This window comes from Nelumbo nucifera, chromosome 4 (assembly GCF_055504915.1).
Source record: "Nelumbo nucifera cultivar China Antique chromosome 4, China Antique-T2T, whole genome shotgun sequence".
Lineage (NCBI taxonomy): Eukaryota > Viridiplantae > Streptophyta > Magnoliopsida > Proteales > Nelumbonaceae > Nelumbo > Nelumbo nucifera.
In genome coordinates this window covers 86888501-86906569 of record NC_142652.1, presented here as the reverse complement: position 1 = coordinate 86906569, position 18069 = coordinate 86888501, and the positions used below count along the sequence as shown (strand labels likewise).

The following is an 18069-nucleotide window of genomic DNA, read 5'->3' as shown; positions in this document are numbered from 1 at the left end:
TTGTAAGAATCCTGGTTGCATGGACTAGGAGTCCAGGACTATGGAGTGGAGTTGGTGGGGGGTTTTGGTATCTTAGAAAAAGAGCTCAACGACATCTCTGAACCCTCCAATAAACCCCCACTTCTCTATTCGAGCGAGCAGTTGGGACTTGGGACTTGGGACCTCTCTCTCTCTCTCTCCCTACAGTCACAGGTCTACCCACATCACATCGTGTCATCCTCTACCCACCTTCCAAATGTCACCCACCCTATTTCTCAGAAGACTCCTTCCTCTCCTGCCCAAGTAAAACCAGATTTAACTAATCTACTTTCACACTTGTGCCAAACAAAAAGAAAAAAAAAAGAGGAGAGCTTTAGGCTGTAGCTCGGTTTTGCAAATTTGCGATGCAATCAGGAGGTGCCCAAGCAGTAGTTACCTGCGATTCCCAATTCTCTGCAATGCTTAGTGTCATCAATCGTAGGCTCCGGCGCTTCTTTTCAAAACTACGGTGGCCAATCCGGCGGCGTTCCAAGCACAAAGTTCTCATCAGGAAGTTCGGAAAGTCAAACCCAAAACTTCAGCCCAAGGATGAGACCAACGCCAATGGGTCAATGATCCATGCAAATCGTCAGGTCGGTGGTTCTAAATCTGAAAGGCCAATTCGGATTGCGACATTCAATGCTGCTATGTTCTCCATGGCTCCTGCTGTCCCCAAGGTTGAGAATACGGTTGTGCTTGATTATGGAGGGGAAGGTTATGTGAAGGTCAGGCATGATGTGGAGGCTGATATTCGAGCAAAGTTTGTCAACGATCGCCCCAAGAGTATACTCAAGCAATCTCCCCTGTATCCCAATTCCCTGACTAGTCCTGAACATCTGTCTAGGCAAAAGAAGTTTGCAAAATCAAAATTAAGGGTCTCTATTAATCTCCCTGATAATGAAATCTCTTTAAAGCGCAGTAGACAGTTAAGTTTTGATGAAGAGGACAGAAAGGGGTCTTCAAGCAATAGTACAATCAGGAACCAGAGAGGCAAAGCCCCACTAAAGTCCAGTTTCAGCCTACCTAGCAGTATAAGAACTGGTGGAGATGGTAAGAACTTCAGAAGCAGTAGAACCATTCTGGAAGTGCTAAGAGAGGTGGATGCTGATATCTTGGCTCTGCAAGATGTGAAGGCAGAAGAAGAGAAGGGAATGAAACCTCTGTCTGATTTGGCTAATGCCTTAGGCATGAGGTATGTTTTTGCTGAGAGCTGGGCTCCTGAGTATGGGAATGCTGTCCTGTCCAAGTGGCCAATTAAAAGGTGGCATGTTCAGAAAATCTACGACGATACAGATTTCAGGTGCACATCCTTTTTTACTATCCATAAAATACAAAATTAGTTTGCAATTTCTAACTAGTCCTCGAGGTTCTCTGTTTTGTTGGTTCCATTTCTTTGAGGACCACCTGCTCGAGGAAAGTAAAATAATAAGCTTTAGATGGAGAACACTAGTTCTTAGTTTTGATCGCTAGATCTTCTTGGTTGAGCCTGCTACTCAGTTTGATGGTCTATTGTGTCATTATCACAGAAATCTCCTTTTCTTCTTGTAGGCCAGTGTAAAAAGAACAGAGAAAGTAAATTCAAAAACTTGTGGATTACTGAACACCAAATCCAGATCCTTTTTCTACTCAATTTTCACCAAGTGACTAACTGAGGAGACATTTTGTGTTACTTTATTATCAAGGGAAAATTAAACCCAATAATGAATTTCTTGCATTTAATCCTGCTCCTGCCTGGCCATTTTGCAATGGTTATTAACTAACAGCTCAAGAAGTGAGGAGAAGAGGAAGGCTACTTTTCTTGATATCTACCTTTGACTGGGTGATAGCCATATGCAAGTATTATGCAACCAAGCTCCATCAGTCCCGTCAGATTTCCATTTGCAATTTGTATTGGCCAAGCACTGTTTGAAAATTAATTTGGATAGTTGTTTCTGGAGCAGTCTACTGGAATAGAATCACTTGTGCATCTACTGGAGCAGTCTGTTACTGGAGTCCAATCATTTGATACTGCTCATTCATCTCGTTTTATATTCATTAAAGGGGGCATTACCCAGTTTGGGTCCTGCCTATCAGAGATCTTGGGAAGGATGGACAGAATATGGACCTAATCTTTGGCATTGGCCATCCTCAGATTCAAACCCACGTTCTCATTAATCGTTAGCCCATGATTTTACTGTTGCACCAAACAATGTCCCAGTTCATTTCACATTAGTCTATTGTTCTTTTAAAAATGAATTCACCATTAATACTTATTTCAAACACCTTATGCTTGAGAAAGTCTGCCACTGAGATTTTGATTGCTGATTCAAAAACTGCTCCCAGCTGTCATTATCACTTCAACCCTGTCCTAACTATTTTAAGTTCAATATTTTACTTTCTGTTCCAGCATTCTAAAATTGTAGACCATAAATATAGTAAAACTTGTAATCAGCAAATGCATGAAACCCAGAAAAATATGGACAAGTCTAGTTTACTTCCATTAAAAAAAAAAAAACAAGAAGACTGAAAATTTCTGTCTTATGCTCCAATGAAGTTTAGAACAATTTCTATTTTTTGAAATTTATTTGTGATTTCTTGATATGGAATATAGGAATGTGCTGAAGGCTACAGTCGATGTGCCCCAAGCAGGAGAAGTGAACTTCAATTGCACCCATCTTGATCATTTGGATGAGAATTGGAGGATGAAGCAGATAAATGCAATAATTCAATCAAATGATGGGCCCCACATCTTGGCCGGGGGTCTCAATTCTCTTGATGAAACAGATTATTCAGCAGAGAGGTGGATGGATATTGTGAAGGTAAAAGTAGTATGATTGCTGAATTTTTTTGTTCAATTATTAAAAACAGGACTACTACTAATTACAATTAGAAATTCAATATATTGCAGTACTATGAGGAAATAGGAAAGCCAACCCCAAAGGTTGAAGTAATGAAGTTCTTGAAAGGGAAGCAGTATGTAGATGCCAAGGACTATTCAGGGGAATGCGAATCTGTGGTCATGATTGCCAAAGGCCAAAGTACAAACCAGCCTGGCTCAACCATTATAATGTTCTCACTTCAATTATATTACCTTATAATTTAATTTAATTGTTGAATTTCCTTCTGCAGATGTGCAGGGGACTTGCAAGTATGGGACAAGAGTGGATTACATATTGACATCACCTGGCTCTCCATATAAGTTCGTCCCAGGGTCATACTCAGTCATTTCATCAAAAGGGACTTCTGATCACCATATTGTTAAAGTTGATATCATAAAGGTAGACAGTAACACTCAAGAAAATGTTGCAATGCGTCGGAGACAACCAAAACAGAAAGTGTTAAGGATAAACCCTTCTTCTTCAAGGGGTATATGGAGGACAAATACATGAGGAAACCTTTCTTTTTCAATTTTTATATCTTAATTTTGGTCTATTTTTTTCTGTACATGGGAGTGATTGGTGTGGGAAGTCTCAACTTACTGTGTCTGTAAATTATCATATAAACATTTGTTCAATGACACTTAATTTGAAAGAGACTATGCAAAGAAACATATTCTTCTGTATATTCTTTCTATTTGCAGTTGCAGTTAAGAAGGGGAGAGATTTCTGGAGTTACTGTTTGGTCTACTTTCTAGATATGGGAATTGACTGGATTAGAGAAATCTGGATGAATTTCAACCTGTTTCCTTTTTCCCTGGAATTAGTAAATGCACCTCTTGCAGAAATGATGACTTATTTTGAAAGCCCACACAAAGAAAAGAGATTGTTTGTACCTCCCTTCCACTGCAGTTATTGTTAGGAAGGGAGATGTTTGATTGTTTGTAATGTTATGGTTCTTGCTTTCCTTCTGTTTGTTTCTGAACTGACGTTTGTAGGGTATATTCACCTTATACCCAAAGTTTGGTATGGGTGCATATCTATATGACGATAGTTCCCTTTTATTATTTCATAAATATTAGGGGGGGGGGGGGGGGGGGGGATGAAATAAGGCACCCCAAAGTTTTAAAACTTTTAAAATATCTGTCTATCAGTGTATTGATGCATATCTAGGTGTACTGATATTGATATTGTATCAATATTTTGATCCTTGCTGGTATAACTTGTGGGAGGGCAGAGGAGGATGCATATGGAAGAGAGAAGCATAAACTGTGATGCAACAATTACTGTAGACCACAGAAAACTTCATTCTAACGCCTGGTAAAGTTATATTTGTCTGATTAAATCCTATTTTATCTCCAGTCATCTTTAATATTATGTACTTGGCATTATTAGACTTCATATTCATAGAACAATGCTTCAACAGAGAAGAATGCTGTCTAGAAAAAGATTATGCCTGCAGAGGAGAAATACCATCTTGCCATTTTCATCCGGAGACTCGAGCTTTCCAAATTTTGGGGACACAAGTAGAGAAAGAGATTAATAAGTGGAAATGCTCTGTTCATTTGCCGGTACCTCACGGGGTGTAACCAATTTCCCTATGTTCTTACACTGCTACAAGGCCTTGTTTGTTTGTAACATTGTTACTTATGGGTAAAGTGCACTTACCCAATTAAATGTTACCCGGGAAGCATTTATCTAGGTAAGTGTACTTACCCATGTTATTTTGATTTTTAGGATTTCCAGGTAAATAATAAAGTGGCATTTCTACCCACAAAAAGTAACTATTAAAATGGGTAAAATGATTCCATCATATTTTATAAAAATTTCTCCCAACTGAGACAGTTACTTATCTGGGAGATGGGTAAGTTTTACCCACGAAAATAAAGGTAATTTTATTGTGGAGCCCATTGTTTAATGCAAAAAGAATATAAGAAATTTGGTGAATAGGAAAAAGTTATTCATTGACCAAATTTGCCATGCATGTTTACCTGCAAAGAACTGGGCCTAAAGAATATCGGTTACCCTCTCATCTGGGGTGGATAAGTTGCTTACCTGCCTATTAAACGCATCAATCCCTTAAATTATTCAGGTAACTTTTTCCCAGGAAGAACGCTGGCATCAAAGTTATTCAGGGAGCACTTGCCCAATGAAATCACTTACCCCATGTAAAAGAAAACGAACGGGCCAAAGTAGTAACCAATACAGGGGAAAGTCACGGTGTGATGCTTGAATACAACAGCAAGGAAAAGTAGGAAATTGCGTAAGATGTTGAGATTTGTGTCAGGGTCTTAAATTCAGTGCAATTTATGTCAGACGATTGCAATGAGATGAGGTGACTTTATTTGTCTATTGTGAAATGTCCAAGTTTTCCTTCTGTTACTGATTTTGGCAAGAACAATTAATTCCTTCACGTCTACTATCTGCTGATTGATTATATACAAGATCATGGAGAACAGACAGTATTTACTCTGTACAAATTGTACAAATAAAACTCAATTTCTTTTCAGGAGAAAGAGTGGGAAAGGATCACGACTCACAGAAGAGACAAGACCATGCAGAGGCAGACAGGCACCAGCTCAACCCCTCTAGGAAATAGTAATTCCTTGGAGGGTAATTTCTGTGACATTAACGAACTGCAGCTGTTTTGTCTCCTGGTTGTCACTTTTCGGGGAGTGACGCGACCACCCACCCAACAGGCCAAAACAACAGATCTATTCGAATTCTAGCACCTTTAGCAATTGGTCAACTCTGTTCAATTTCAGCGGAGGCCTCATGGACTCATGGTTTTCCTTGTTTTTTTTTTTTTTTTCCCGCTGAATTTAGCAGAAAGGTAATTCGATTGATGGTTGCCTCTTGCATTGCTTCAAATCACATGGTTGTGACACAGTGGTGGCTCCAGAGTGGCCGCACCTGATGGTGGTGATGCTGATGGTAGCTACTCTCTTCGTTGCACCGCAGGAAACCGTCTCCGCTCGTGAACGGAAACCTCCATTGCCGAAGCTCAATTCTCCCACTCTCCCCTCCTTTTTCTCTTTGAATCTCCTTCATGTCTTGTTTTTGTTCTTGTTCTTCCTTCTCCTCGTGTCTGTGTCTGGGTAATAATACATTTGCTTGTTTCCGCTCCCCTACTTGGAGTTGTACCTCCTCCTCTTCCATTTCTCGAGACAACTCCTTTTCTTTGTCTTCTTCTTCTTTCTCCTCCTGGTCGATGGTTAATACATTCTCCTGTTCCTGTTCTTTTACCTGGACCTCCTCTTCTTGTCTGATGGGTTCTGATTTGATTTGATGCAATATCAACCGACCATCCTGGCGGGTAGCTCTGAGAATATGGGGACTATCGATCCTGACCATGGTGAACTCCAACCTCCCATTATTCCTCACCGGCTTGAGAAAGAAGGTGGGGTGGCCGTTGTCGTCCAACGACGTCAACGGTGGCGGGAATTTCATATCCCTCCGCCTCAACCGTGTGGACGACGACGTCGAATAAGACATGGGAGGCTCCCTTATATCATTCTCCTCGTCGTCCATTCTTCCTCTTTCGTCCAAGCTCTCGAACCGTAGACTCTCCGTGAATGGCGTGAACCCACCCACACCTCCATTTATATCGGCAAACTTTTCATTGCCTTGGGCAGGGGTGGCCGTGGGTTTCGGATTTCCCACCATGCCGGGTAAAAGTCGGAGAGCGCCGGCCGATAACGAGAGGCTTCGGCTGTGGGTTGGGAAGTCTCTACTCGGTTCCCCTTCGGAAAGAGAAGAGAAGTTCAGAAAAGAGTGAACAGTCTTCTTGCAAAAACTTAGCATTTTGTCCGTTTTGATCCCTTTTTTTTCCTTCTCAGAAGCATAAAAGAGAAGAAGAAAAGGCGAGAAAACGAATGGATTCTGGTTCTGGCCTTGGAGGAGAGAGGGATGAGAGATTTGAATATATAATCTATACGTAGAGGAGGAAGGGGGAGAGGGAGAGAGAAACGAATTAACCAGAAATGGTGGGAGTCATCTGTCACGGCAAACATGAGAAAGGGTTGGAATTGGAAAGAAAAAAAGAAAGACAGGATAAAAATGCTTGGTGTGTTGCGTGGGCGCACAGCTATTGACTGTGGGCACCACCGCTGGATGAGCTGTGTTTGGTTTGATTAGCCGTTAGCCTTCCACATCAATTGACCCACTGGCCCCACTCTACTCCTCTGTCCCCACCAAAGCAAAAAAAAAAATTATTTGGGACCAAGTGTTCAAAGGAGAGAGAGGGAGAGGGAGAGGGAGAGGGAGAGAGAGAAACACAACAGCTCAGCTCAATCCCTAGCTTCCCGCCAGATATTTGATTTGTTCCTTTTTCTACTCCATCTCTCGTGTCATCTCATCTCTGCCTCTGGGCCTCTCTCCCTCTTACTTTCTCTCTCTCAGTACAAAACGAAAGACGCATTTATCATTATGCTATGAGTTATGATGCGCTGGGCTGCATCTCTCTGTCGTTGGTGCTGGATTCACCTGATTTCTCGTTCTCGCTTCTCACTATTTTGGCCAAGTGGCAAGGACTTCTCCCGTTTGACTAGGCTTGCAAATGGTTCGGACTTCGGAGTAGTTGAATCGGATCCAAATTTGACTCGTTTATTGGAATTCGAATTAATTGAATTAAAAAAAAGCCTTTGAAATTGTCATATTGTATTTGACGAATAAAACGAAAGAGTAAGTGGACTGCAATCCACCTCAGAAATATCACGACTGAGAGACTTGGGATCTGAGCGCGTCTCGCACCTACCTCACAACCACACCCCACCGTTTTATTGGGAACATCTGGCATGAATAATAAATACAAATATAAGAGATATTTCCGATGTATGATGAGGATATGTTCTGAGGGCGGTGTAAGGCACGTTATGTGAGGAGCTAGGGGTGTCCATGAAAAACTAAAAAATCAAACTGAACTGAAAAAATTAAATCAGAAAATGCAGTTAATTAAATTGATTGGTTTGATTTTGGTTTAGTATTTTTGAAAAACTGAAGGATCGGTTTAGCTTTCGGTTATTCTAAAAAAACCAATGGTTAACTGAACCAACCGATATATATTTATATGTATATTTTTTATATATATTTTTAATATATCTCATATATTTTCTATATATAATATATAAATATATATGCCTTATATAAATATTTACATATATTATATTTATAAATATATTATATATTTTTATAATATTTATAATATATTATAGATCATTTATTATTTATAATATAATATTATACATATATTTATATAATATATATTATGAATATAAAAACCGAAAAAACAGAAGAACCGAATCGATCAAAAACCAAAACCGACGGACCGGTTAACTAGTGGTACTGGTTCGGTTTCAGTTTTAAAAAAAATTCAAAAACCAGGACTGGTTCGGTTTGTAAAATGTGTCCATGGTTCAGTTAACCGAACCGTGGACACCCCTATGAGGAGCAGATTTGGTCTCCACAATCAAGGTTTTAAAAACAAACCTAAAACTGAAACTGTTCTAGGTTTTAAAAACAACAAAAAATCGTTGAATGGATCGAATAAGTCAATGATTCAACCACTTAGGTTTGTGGATCATTGACTAAATTAACAGTTTTTTGCCAAGAACCGGATTGAAGGTGAAATGGACCCAACTTTCCAGGCCAAACGGTCTCACCGTCTGGATCAGCGGCAGTTCAACACAACAGTTCATTATGGTGGAAACAAGTCCGTGGGCTTTTCAAAGAGCTGAAACTATGACACATGTATTCCAACCATCTCAGACAGTACAGCAATACGGTCATAATTAGCAAGTTAAGACGGCTGAATTGCTGAATGGTGACAACTCCTGGAATCATCAATCAAGGGATGATACACCGACTATTTATTGATCCCCTGTTTGTGTCCAATAGAGGTATCAATTGGACTGGGATTGGTCCGATCCCATTCAATTCAATATGAGCCCATTACAGATGGACTATGTCTAATCCAATTCGATGAATACTTTGAATTATTTTGGATCAGTTTGGGATCATTCAATCTGTTCAAATTGGTTTTAATTTATATTTGTTTCAATTCAAACCTAATCCATTTACACCTGTATTATTGTCTTCTATTAATGAATAAGATATTAGTTCAATATGACCCAATTCAATATAAATCTATTATAGATGGATTAGGTCCAATCCAATTCCATAAGTACTTTGGACTATTTAAGTCTGGACTGGTTCAATTTAATGTCTTATGGGTCCATCCAATTTGTACAGTTCCAACTCAAAACCGGTCCATTGAAGAAGCCTATAAAAAAGAAACCTGTAAGTTGACTTCAGTCTATCACTGAAATGGTAATGTCCCTCCCCAGTCCCCACCACTTACTTCTTCACCTCCTTTCAACCGAAAGTTTCTATCTTAGACAAATGTTCCTCCTTAGATTTCAGTTGTTATTTGAAAACTTCTTTGGGATGGTATTCTTACCAAACACAAATATGCTCCATGGGACGGGGAAGCTTGCATACATTAATTATTAAATAAGAAGAAGAAAGGGGTTTTCAGTTCACCATTCAGTCCACCTCTAGGTGGAGCTATTAGTAGACTAGGTGTGGACTGAATCCTATCCATGGATTAATGTCAAATTCATGGGTACGATGCGGTTTATAGGGGGTACTAGAAGACTAGGAGGGGGCTGTAAATTAAATTTTTGAGAGGGATTACAGTCCAAAAATCCCAAGAAAAAAACTTGTAGCTTCTTCATATGAAACTGATTTTGCTTCACCCAGTTTCTTAGAACGTTTTCACTTACACGTAATAAATGGTGAATTAAAAAATTAGGGAAGGGGTTGTCTCAAGTCAGTCCCCTAACTTCAAGATGTCTCTCCAGTATTTGAACTTCTAAAAACTGTCTAATAGGTTTCTGTCGTTGATAGCCCGTGCCTCCCTGAAGTTCAGGGATTGACCTTGCCGGCTGTGCCTCCCTTGAAGTTTCGGACCCTTGCCGAAATCTCCCTTGAAGTTTGTTAACTGCAATCAATTTCCCTAAACTTTTTAATACAGTTGCAAGTAGACCCCTTCTGTTATAATCTTCTAACAAAATTCACTAAAATGTCTAAAATACTTATGCAATTATTATTGAGGCTGCTTTCTACAAAAAAAGAAAAAAAAATACAAACTTTATAAACAACAAAAGGAAAAAAAAGGAGAATTTCAAGTTGTTGTTTCACCTTTGAGTTACTAATATGAAGGGAAAAATTGGAAAATAAATTCATTTCAGAAAAGTGATGAAAGGGTTTGGACTAGTTATTTATACAAAGAAAAAATTTGAAAAATAAACATTTTGGTCAAAAATAGCCACATGCAACTATGTTAAAAAGTTTAAGAGAGGTAATTGCAATTACTGAACTTCAGAGAATGCTTTAGCAATAACCAGAAACTTCAGGGGAGGTTTTAACAATTTACCCGAGACTTTAATTGAATAATTCCCTTAAAATTGGTCGTGGAGATTGAAATTTGGAACAATTAATTTCTAAGGCTCAGTTTGGAGAGTGTAAATATAAATATGTACAATATAAACATAAGTTTAGAAATATATATATATATATATATGTGTGTGTGTGTGTGTGTGTATGTGTGTGTGTGTGTCTATGTATGTATGTATATATATGGTTTTGCACTAAACATGTTTGTATATATTTGCATTCTTCCCATTACACTGAACATCACATATTTGCATATTTGCACTGGAACACCGTATACAAGATTTTGCACTAAACATAATTTACAAATCCACCTAAAATTCTCCGGTTTAAAACAACATTTTGACAAGGCTCCGCTTTGTTTGGGTGTGGCTCCTTAATTCTTATATTCCCATGCGTTTTTGCTTTCAACTCGGTTAGTTTTGTACTTTTGTTAACAAGTTTCGGAATCCAGCAATTTGCCCTTTCCCTTGGCATTCTGTTAGGCTCCGTTTGGTTTGTGGGAAGATTTGTGTGGGATGGGATGGGATGGGAAAGTGTAAAAATTTACTCTTCCATTGTTTGGTTTTATATATGGAAAAACAATGAGAAAAACACTATGACAATAGGAAAGCAAAGATGAAGAACAATGCTTTGTTTCACCAAGAGGAAGACAAATAGTAGTTTGCCGGCGGAAAGCAAAGACAATGAACAATGGGGTGCTCTATATCACCAAGAGGAAGACGAACAGTAGTTCGCCAGCGGCAAGCGAAAAGGATGAACAGTGCCGCCAGAGACAGTAGTTCGTTGGTGGAAAGCGAAGACGATGAATGGAGAGGTACTAGAGGGTAAATGATCATGGTCACCGTCGCTGGTATTTCCTGTGTTCGTTGTCGAGAAGATGATGAATAGTGGTTTTTTTTTGGGTGAAAAACGGAAGAACAAGAAAGAGATGAAGAGAGGAGACAGGGAGGAAGGGAGTGGCTAAGAAGGGGTGTCAGTGTCGTTGCTCTGTTTCTGGGTTCGAATAGGGAAGGGGAGGTAGCAAAGCGCCGATGGTAATGGGGAAGGCACCAATTCTCTCCCTCCTTTGTTCGTCGTCGCTGGTTCTCTATAGTGGTTCCTCAAATTTTTCCATCGGGGTCACATGGTTTTGGTGCGACCCCAAATCCATGATTTTAGGATCTGACATCCCACACTTTTCTCGTCCCATCTCTCTATTTCCCTCAAAACAAATGAGAGAAAAAGTTCTCATCTCCATCCCACAAACCAAACGGAGCCTTAGTCAATTCTGTGCCTTTAAACATTTCTAAAACCCCAAACTACAACCATTCTACTTGGTTATGTTTATTTTTGTCATTTTGATATTGGGTAAAATACAAAAACCTCCCCCGAAGTTTCTAATAATAATAAAAACTTCCCCTATAGTTTAACTTTAGCAAAAACCTCCTTTCTAGTTTAAAAAAAAAAACGGCAAAAACCTCCCTTCCATCAATGACCAAGACGGAAAACGTTAAACCGATGATAATTTTTTTCAAAATACCTATTTTACCCCTACCCCTATACGAGTTATTGTATACCTATGTTTACTAAAATACCCCTGGACGAGTTATTGTACACCAATCAATGGCTAAAAGTTGTTTGGTGTAAAAGCCAACTCCAAAGAGGCAGAGCCCATTGACTGGCGAGGTGGGTCATCTCCTCTGATTGGTGTATATTCATTCAATCCTAACAGATAAACCAAAAAAAAAAAGCTTGAACAAATCATGTTGAAAGAAGCTGCCCAATATGTCTTCATTGCAAACTGAAGCTTCTCCCTCTCAAGAGGCCCCTTCTCGTGGTCCACAATCTTGCTTTCCCAGTTCATTCCATCTGTGATGCTCTTGATCTCCAACAGAACATCCACATCATCTCTGAAGATTACAGTGCCTTCTGGCCTAAGAATTCTGTCCATCTCCAATAGAATATCTTCCATTTCACATCAAACAAACTACTGAGAAATCTCTCTGTAATGATAAATCACCTGCCCTTGTAAAGGCTAAAAACTGAATCAGCGTGAAGGAGATAATATGTCCTAAGATAAGTAGACATGGCTTCACACCTTCAATAAGAAAAGCAGATTAATAACAATATACACGATTAGCGGCAAACTCCATATTTTGAATGAATTAAATACGAGTTCTGAGTAGAGCACAAAGCTTAATTACCAGTTCTGATATGTTCCAATCAGTCCACACTCATAATTGCTCAAGTGTGTTGAGCTTTGCCTCTGTAGGGACTACATTCACGACCCAAACCAGATCATCGATGGCAGCAGCTGCAAATCCACCCAGGTGAGCATTCATATCCAGCAAATTCCGATACCTCCCCTTCTGTGTCCCAGTTGATTGTTCACACTCTTGTAATAATCCATTCTCCTCCTCCTCCACAACTCTGTATCCTCCCGAAGGACTCCGTTGTAATTCCCTCTAGACTTCCGCTACTAATTCTGGGTAGGACTGAATATAACCTCTCAGGCTTTGGTTTCTAATTATCACCTGGTCTAAATCGTTCTTCCTGGATTCGTCATTCCTCTGTTCGTTCCTCTCCAGTTGCCCCCCTTCTTGGTTCGTTCTTTCCTCTTCCTGGTTCGTTCTCCAGTTGCCCCTCTTCATTGTTTGTTCCTCACCCATTCTTCAAGAACCAGGATAATAAGAGAGGGCAAAGGATATTTTAGTAAACATAGGTATACAATAACTCGTATAAGGGTAAAATAGGTATTTAAAAAAAAATATCATCGATTTAACGTTTTCCCGTCTTAGTCAAGGAGGTTTTTGTAAATTTTTTTAAAATTAAAAGGAGGTTTTTACTAAAGTTAAACTATAGGGGAGGTTTTTGTTTTTTACCCTGATATTTGATGATGTGAGTCCTTGGAATCTCATATTGATAATTTAATAATTTTACTTTTACAAGTTCAGGGGGACGGTTCACCCATAATCCCCAACCAAAATATCTGGTGCAACCAGTAAGACCTTAGCAACTAGACAGATCTTTAAAGTAATATAATAATGTATTAGCACCGACCCGTGCAATGTACAGGTTGCTATTTAAAAATATACTTTCAAACAAAAAATGGAGTGACTATAGGGGTGGTAATTTTTCAGCCAATCCGCTTAATCCACCCAACCTGCCCATTTAGTTGGCGGGTTGGAAATGGGTTGATCAGGGTTAATTTAAATGGATTAGGTTAGGGATAATTTATAATTAATGTATTAATTATAATTAATGTATTAATTTTCTATTAATTATTGACTAAAATTAGTTTTGTCTTGAATCAACACACTTTACCCAAATCGACATAAATCCAAATCAATTTGACCCGAGTTCTGATCAACTCAACTTGGTCTAAATATGAACAGACCCAATCACCTTAGTTCAGTTCATTAGGGTCGGACAACCTGAACGGATCATGGCGGGATGGTTCGGCCCGAACTGACCCAAAATCTGCTCCGCTTGCTTTGCCCGGTTTAGATCATCTGGTTCAGCCTGTATCCACACAACACAACATGACCCAAATCTGGACCGGTTCGATTTAATTATGTTGGCCCACTTTGGGCCAATCGGTTCGGTCCCAAACCCATGCACAAACCTAATATGGGCTGATCCAAGTCAATCCGCCATTGACTAAACCGGTTCGGTTGGTTTGATCGGATTTACCTAGATCTAAACGGTTCAACCACCCTTCATGTGATTAGCTCGAAGACAATCCAATTAGATAGTACAAGTTGGTCTGACCGTTTGAACCTAAGTGGTTCGGTCAAACCCAAAACCCGAACATAGTCAAATGGCTTCACCGCTTGTATAAAAATAACATGCATGTAATGTGTGTGCTTTGAACCTTCACCAATTATGTAAATAGCAACTACTATTACCACCAAGCTATGACCAACTTATTTGTCAAGAAAGAATTAGTCTTTTTTTTTTAAGTACATAAATATAAGATTAATGGGTTTGGGTGGGTTGGATTGGGTTAAAGTGGGTTTGGGTTGAACCTGACCCATTTAATTTTATATAGTTGGGTCATTAATGGGTTGGCGGGTTAGGTGGGTTAGGTTGAAGCTCAACGCAAACCAAACCCAACCCAACCCACCCAATTGCCACCGCTAAGTAATAGTGATTGAGCTTCAAACTTATTCCTTTTTATATAGATTATATATCATGAAAAGCATACAAATCAACTGCTTAGCATGAGAACCAATTGATGGTGGCTTAATTGCTAGGTTCTTTGGCTAGTTGTAGTGGAGACCTAGGATTAATCTGATTGCCATTAGGGTTGGGGTTAAGGGTTTGGGGTATAGACTATCCCTCCTTCCTGGTCGCATGGTTGTGTAGCCCTATGAAGCATAAAAATGTGCTTAGCATGATATCAACAAATAACGAAGTTAAAAAAAAACAATTAAAAATTGAAATAATAAAGATAACCAAAGGAGAGAAAAACCTGATGACATATGGAAAGGAGCAATAGTTTCTTTAGACTTTAATAGAAGAAGAAGATTGGTCCACCGCATGTAATAGGTGGGCAAATTTGAGATATGACATTAGATTGGTTCCAAGCTAAGGTTCATATTTAGGATTGACCCTTAATCTAATTTAATCCATCTAATTTGCACCCCTACTTTATTAGAGAGAGTCAAAAGGGTTTAAAATATATTTAAGAGAAAATTAGGGATTTAATGGGGAGGGGAGATGTTACGATCGTTGACTATTAAGAGATAGAGAAAGAGAGAGAGAGATTTAAGAATGATCTTATTAAAAAGTAAATATGGATTTTATGAGATATAATGAGGACACTCGAGAGTTTTAATTTTAATGATTTAATTTAAAAATAAATATGCACATGTGTGAGAAAGAATAGGAGAAGAAGATGTATGAGCTCTATGGTTAGAAAACCTCTCACCTCCCCTTTTCCCTCTTTCTATTATACATATAGATTATATAATATAATTCGAGTTTCTTTTGGCAATAAATGCATTCCTGTTTATTATATATAATTATATAAATTTGATAATTAATAAATTCAATATTTTTTGCACTTTGGTAAATTTATCAAAATAAAAAAAATAACTTTTAAATTTTAAATTTTTATTTCAATGATAATAAATAACATCCGAAAGGATTTTGGATTGGATATGAATTTGAAGTTTGCAGTCCAACTTGGTAACTACACCGAAAGATAGTATATAGTTATTTAATTGAGAAAACATTTCTTGTTACCATGCATGTTGCATGTAACCCCTCATGAAATGTGAACGAACCAAGAAAACATTTCCTGCAATCATATTGCAACTCGCATGCAACCCCAATCAAATGTGAAGACACTTGAAATATAAAATCAATTGATGTGATGTCTTAAATTTATTGCAAAATGCTAAAACGTTTGCATTTTAGGCTCAGTTTGGATATATATAGTACAGATATATACAACATAATACAAAATATATGGTTTTACACTCTACATATTTGTATATATATTTATATTCCTTCTTATATTCAGTTTAGGAGTAGAAATGCAAATATGTATAGTATAAATATATACAAAGTACAAGATTTTTCCCTCTGTCTATACATATTTGCATTTATACTCTTTTAAAACTGATCCTAATGCTGTGTTTGGTTGCAATGCAAATTTATTTGCATTAATGCAAAACCATGGAAGTGCAAATGATTTCAATGTAAATTATGATTTTTTTAATTTTAAAATTTACCTTATTTTGTTTTGATTGGAGTTCAAATGAAGTAAAGTTAGACTTGAAGCAGAATAAATTAAAACCCAAAACAAAATTAAACCAGAATTTGCATTATTTTCATTTGCCCTCTCAATCATTTGTACTAGTACAAATAAAATTGTACTGCAACCAAACACAGCCTTATATTTGTAGTGTATATATTTGTATTTATACTTTTCTCAAATTGAGCCCTACAAACCACTTTTGCTACAGCAATGTAGAGAGCAAAATAACTAGATCAAAGCCTTTGATGTGGCTTGACCCCATTTAAATGAGATGAATTAATGTCTTGACGGCAAGCCACAGCAATATATCTAAAACCATAATAGTTAGTTTTTAATTGGGATCTGCTCCTCACACAGGGTGCCTCACAGCGACCTAACTGGCACACCAAACCGTGCATTGGGAACATTTCCCATAAATAATCACTCATAAATACAGGAAATATTCCTAATGCACAATGAAATGTGCCTATGAGGTTGGTGTGAGGCGCCATCTGTGATGACCAGATCCGGTGGTCTCGTTAGTTTTAGGCCTCCACTACCACATTTGTGAACCTTTGAGGGGTGTGGAGGTAGCGGTAAGTGCGAACTCTTTGTCAATGTCATGGTATGATTCTATTTGAAATCCTGTCCCGTCAAATCAACAGTAGGCTCAATTTGAAAAGAGTATAAATATATACAAAATATAAGGTTTTTCACTATATATCTGCATTTGTAATCTTAAATTGAACATGACTCAGTTTAGAAGAGTACAAATACAAATATACAGAGTGCAAAACCTTGTCAGCACTGGTCTAAGTGGGTAATCAGGTGGGAGCCATTGCTAATTGCTTTAAGAGAGAGAGTTCATTGTTAATGTGTTGATACAAATTAATACCATCGACAGAAGCATGAATCATTAATCAAACACTTACAGTAATTGACAGAAGAATCAAGGCATATATATAGTGACATGCATACACAGACAAGAAAATAATTCAACCACTCCAACCCCTCCAATCTTCACAATTGAACAAGCACATCTGTAAGTATTCAGCAGGCTAGGCTTAAGAGTTAAGACTCTGGGGCGCGCTAGGGCTAAGACCCTAGCTAGCTTGAAGGGTACCCTATGCCATGACGCTTGTTGGGAAAGATGACAAACACCGAGCTGGAGAGGGCACCCACAATGGGAGGCAGTATCTTGAGCAACAGCTCCTGGTTGGAGTTGAAGGAGGGATAGTAGCACTCCACCGTGTTAGGGTCCAGCAGAACCACCACCATGAATACAATCAGCGAGAAGAAGGCATGAACAAAGTCCCCCATTTGAAGCTTGTAGCTTGATACATCCACCGACTCCGAGTCTGCAGGGGAAGGCCAGAGGCCATCCTTGGTTGCGATCCCATAGTGAGTGCTTCCATTCCTATCTCTGTAGCTGTCTGTAAAGCATGAAAAGCAGCAAGAGAAGCCACAGCAACTCAGCAGAATACCAGTCAAGTACTTGTTAATGGTGTGGCACTGCCCATTGTTGCTTAGGACTGGACTCAGGAATTGGAACAAAAACACAGTTCCAGTGGGGAGAAGCTTAATCAGGTTGCCTATCCCAGTCAGTGCTTTGTCTTGGACGATTTGTAGAGCCCTCACCGTTGAGTTTGGGTATGTCTTCCTGCTGCCACCCATTTGGATATCTCTAGTCTTCTCTGTGTTAATGGCTCTCTCTCTGATGTAGCTACTCTTCTTCTTAATTTTTTGTTACAGACAACATGTTTTAACATGAAATGGAATTAATATATATATACAGGGAGAGAGAGAGAGAGAGAGAGGGAGAGGAGGGGTGGGCTTGCTTGTACGTAAAAATGGATCGAGTAAGAAAATGTTTGCTTGTACTCCTGGGAATGTGACCCTTTGTTTCCAATCCAAGGTTTGAGAATTCCTTGTAGCCAATCTCAACTCCCAATTGAATTTGATACAACGACAGTTAACGGTGTTGGTCCTATATATATATACTGACATGCATATATA

The 18069-nt window shown here is 38.6% G+C and overlaps 3 protein-coding genes across 3 annotated transcripts; 1 reads left to right on the top strand and 2 right to left on the bottom strand.

The window, feature by feature from the left end:
• Nucleotides 1–248: 248 nt before the first annotated feature.
• On the top strand, nt 249–3545 carry LOC104613175 (uncharacterized). The gene is made up of 4 exons (XM_010280896.3): nt 249–1318; nt 2609–2816; nt 2906–3035; nt 3127–3545. The coding sequence occupies exons 1-4, from the start codon at nt 384–386 to the stop codon at nt 3384–3386; spliced, it is 1533 nt and encodes a 510-aa protein (XP_010279198.1). The 5' UTR covers nt 249–383; the 3' UTR covers nt 3387–3545.
• A 1649-nt stretch (nt 3546–5194) lies between these two features.
• LOC109115877 (uncharacterized) lies at nt 5195–7257 on the bottom strand. Its single transcript, XM_019200407.2, has one exon. The coding sequence runs from the start codon at nt 6675–6677 to the stop codon at nt 5745–5747; it is 933 nt and encodes a 310-aa protein (XP_019055952.1). The 5' UTR covers nt 6678–7257; the 3' UTR covers nt 5195–5744.
• Nucleotides 7258–16898: 9641 nt separating this feature from the next.
• On the bottom strand, nt 16899–17822 carry DMP2 (transmembrane protein, putative (DUF679 domain membrane protein 2)). The gene has a single exon (XM_010280907.3). It carries the CDS (start codon nt 17725–17727, stop codon nt 17161–17163), a length of 567 nt encoding a protein of 188 aa, XP_010279209.1. The 5' UTR covers nt 17728–17822; the 3' UTR covers nt 16899–17160.
• Nucleotides 17823–18069: the final 247 nt, after the last annotated feature.

Excerpts from the sequence above, each read along its gene's own strand:
- LOC104613175 (XM_010280896.3), top strand. The coding sequence starts at position 384 with ATGCAATCAGGAGGTGCCCAAGCAGTAGTTACCTGCGATTCCCAATTC. Across the intron at positions 1,319-2,608 it reads TACGACGATACAGATTTCAG|GAATGTGCTGAAGGCTACAG; the intron begins GTGCACATCCTT and ends TATGGAATATAG. Across the intron at positions 3,036-3,126 it reads CATGATTGCCAAAGGCCAAA|ATGTGCAGGGGACTTGCAAG; the intron begins GTACAAACCAGC and ends TTCCTTCTGCAG.
- LOC109115877 (XM_019200407.2), bottom strand. The coding sequence starts at position 6,677 with ATGCTAAGTTTTTGCAAGAAGACTGTTCACTCTTTTCTGAACTTCTCT.
- DMP2 (XM_010280907.3), bottom strand. The coding sequence starts at position 17,727 with ATGGGTGGCAGCAGGAAGACATACCCAAACTCAACGGTGAGGGCTCTA.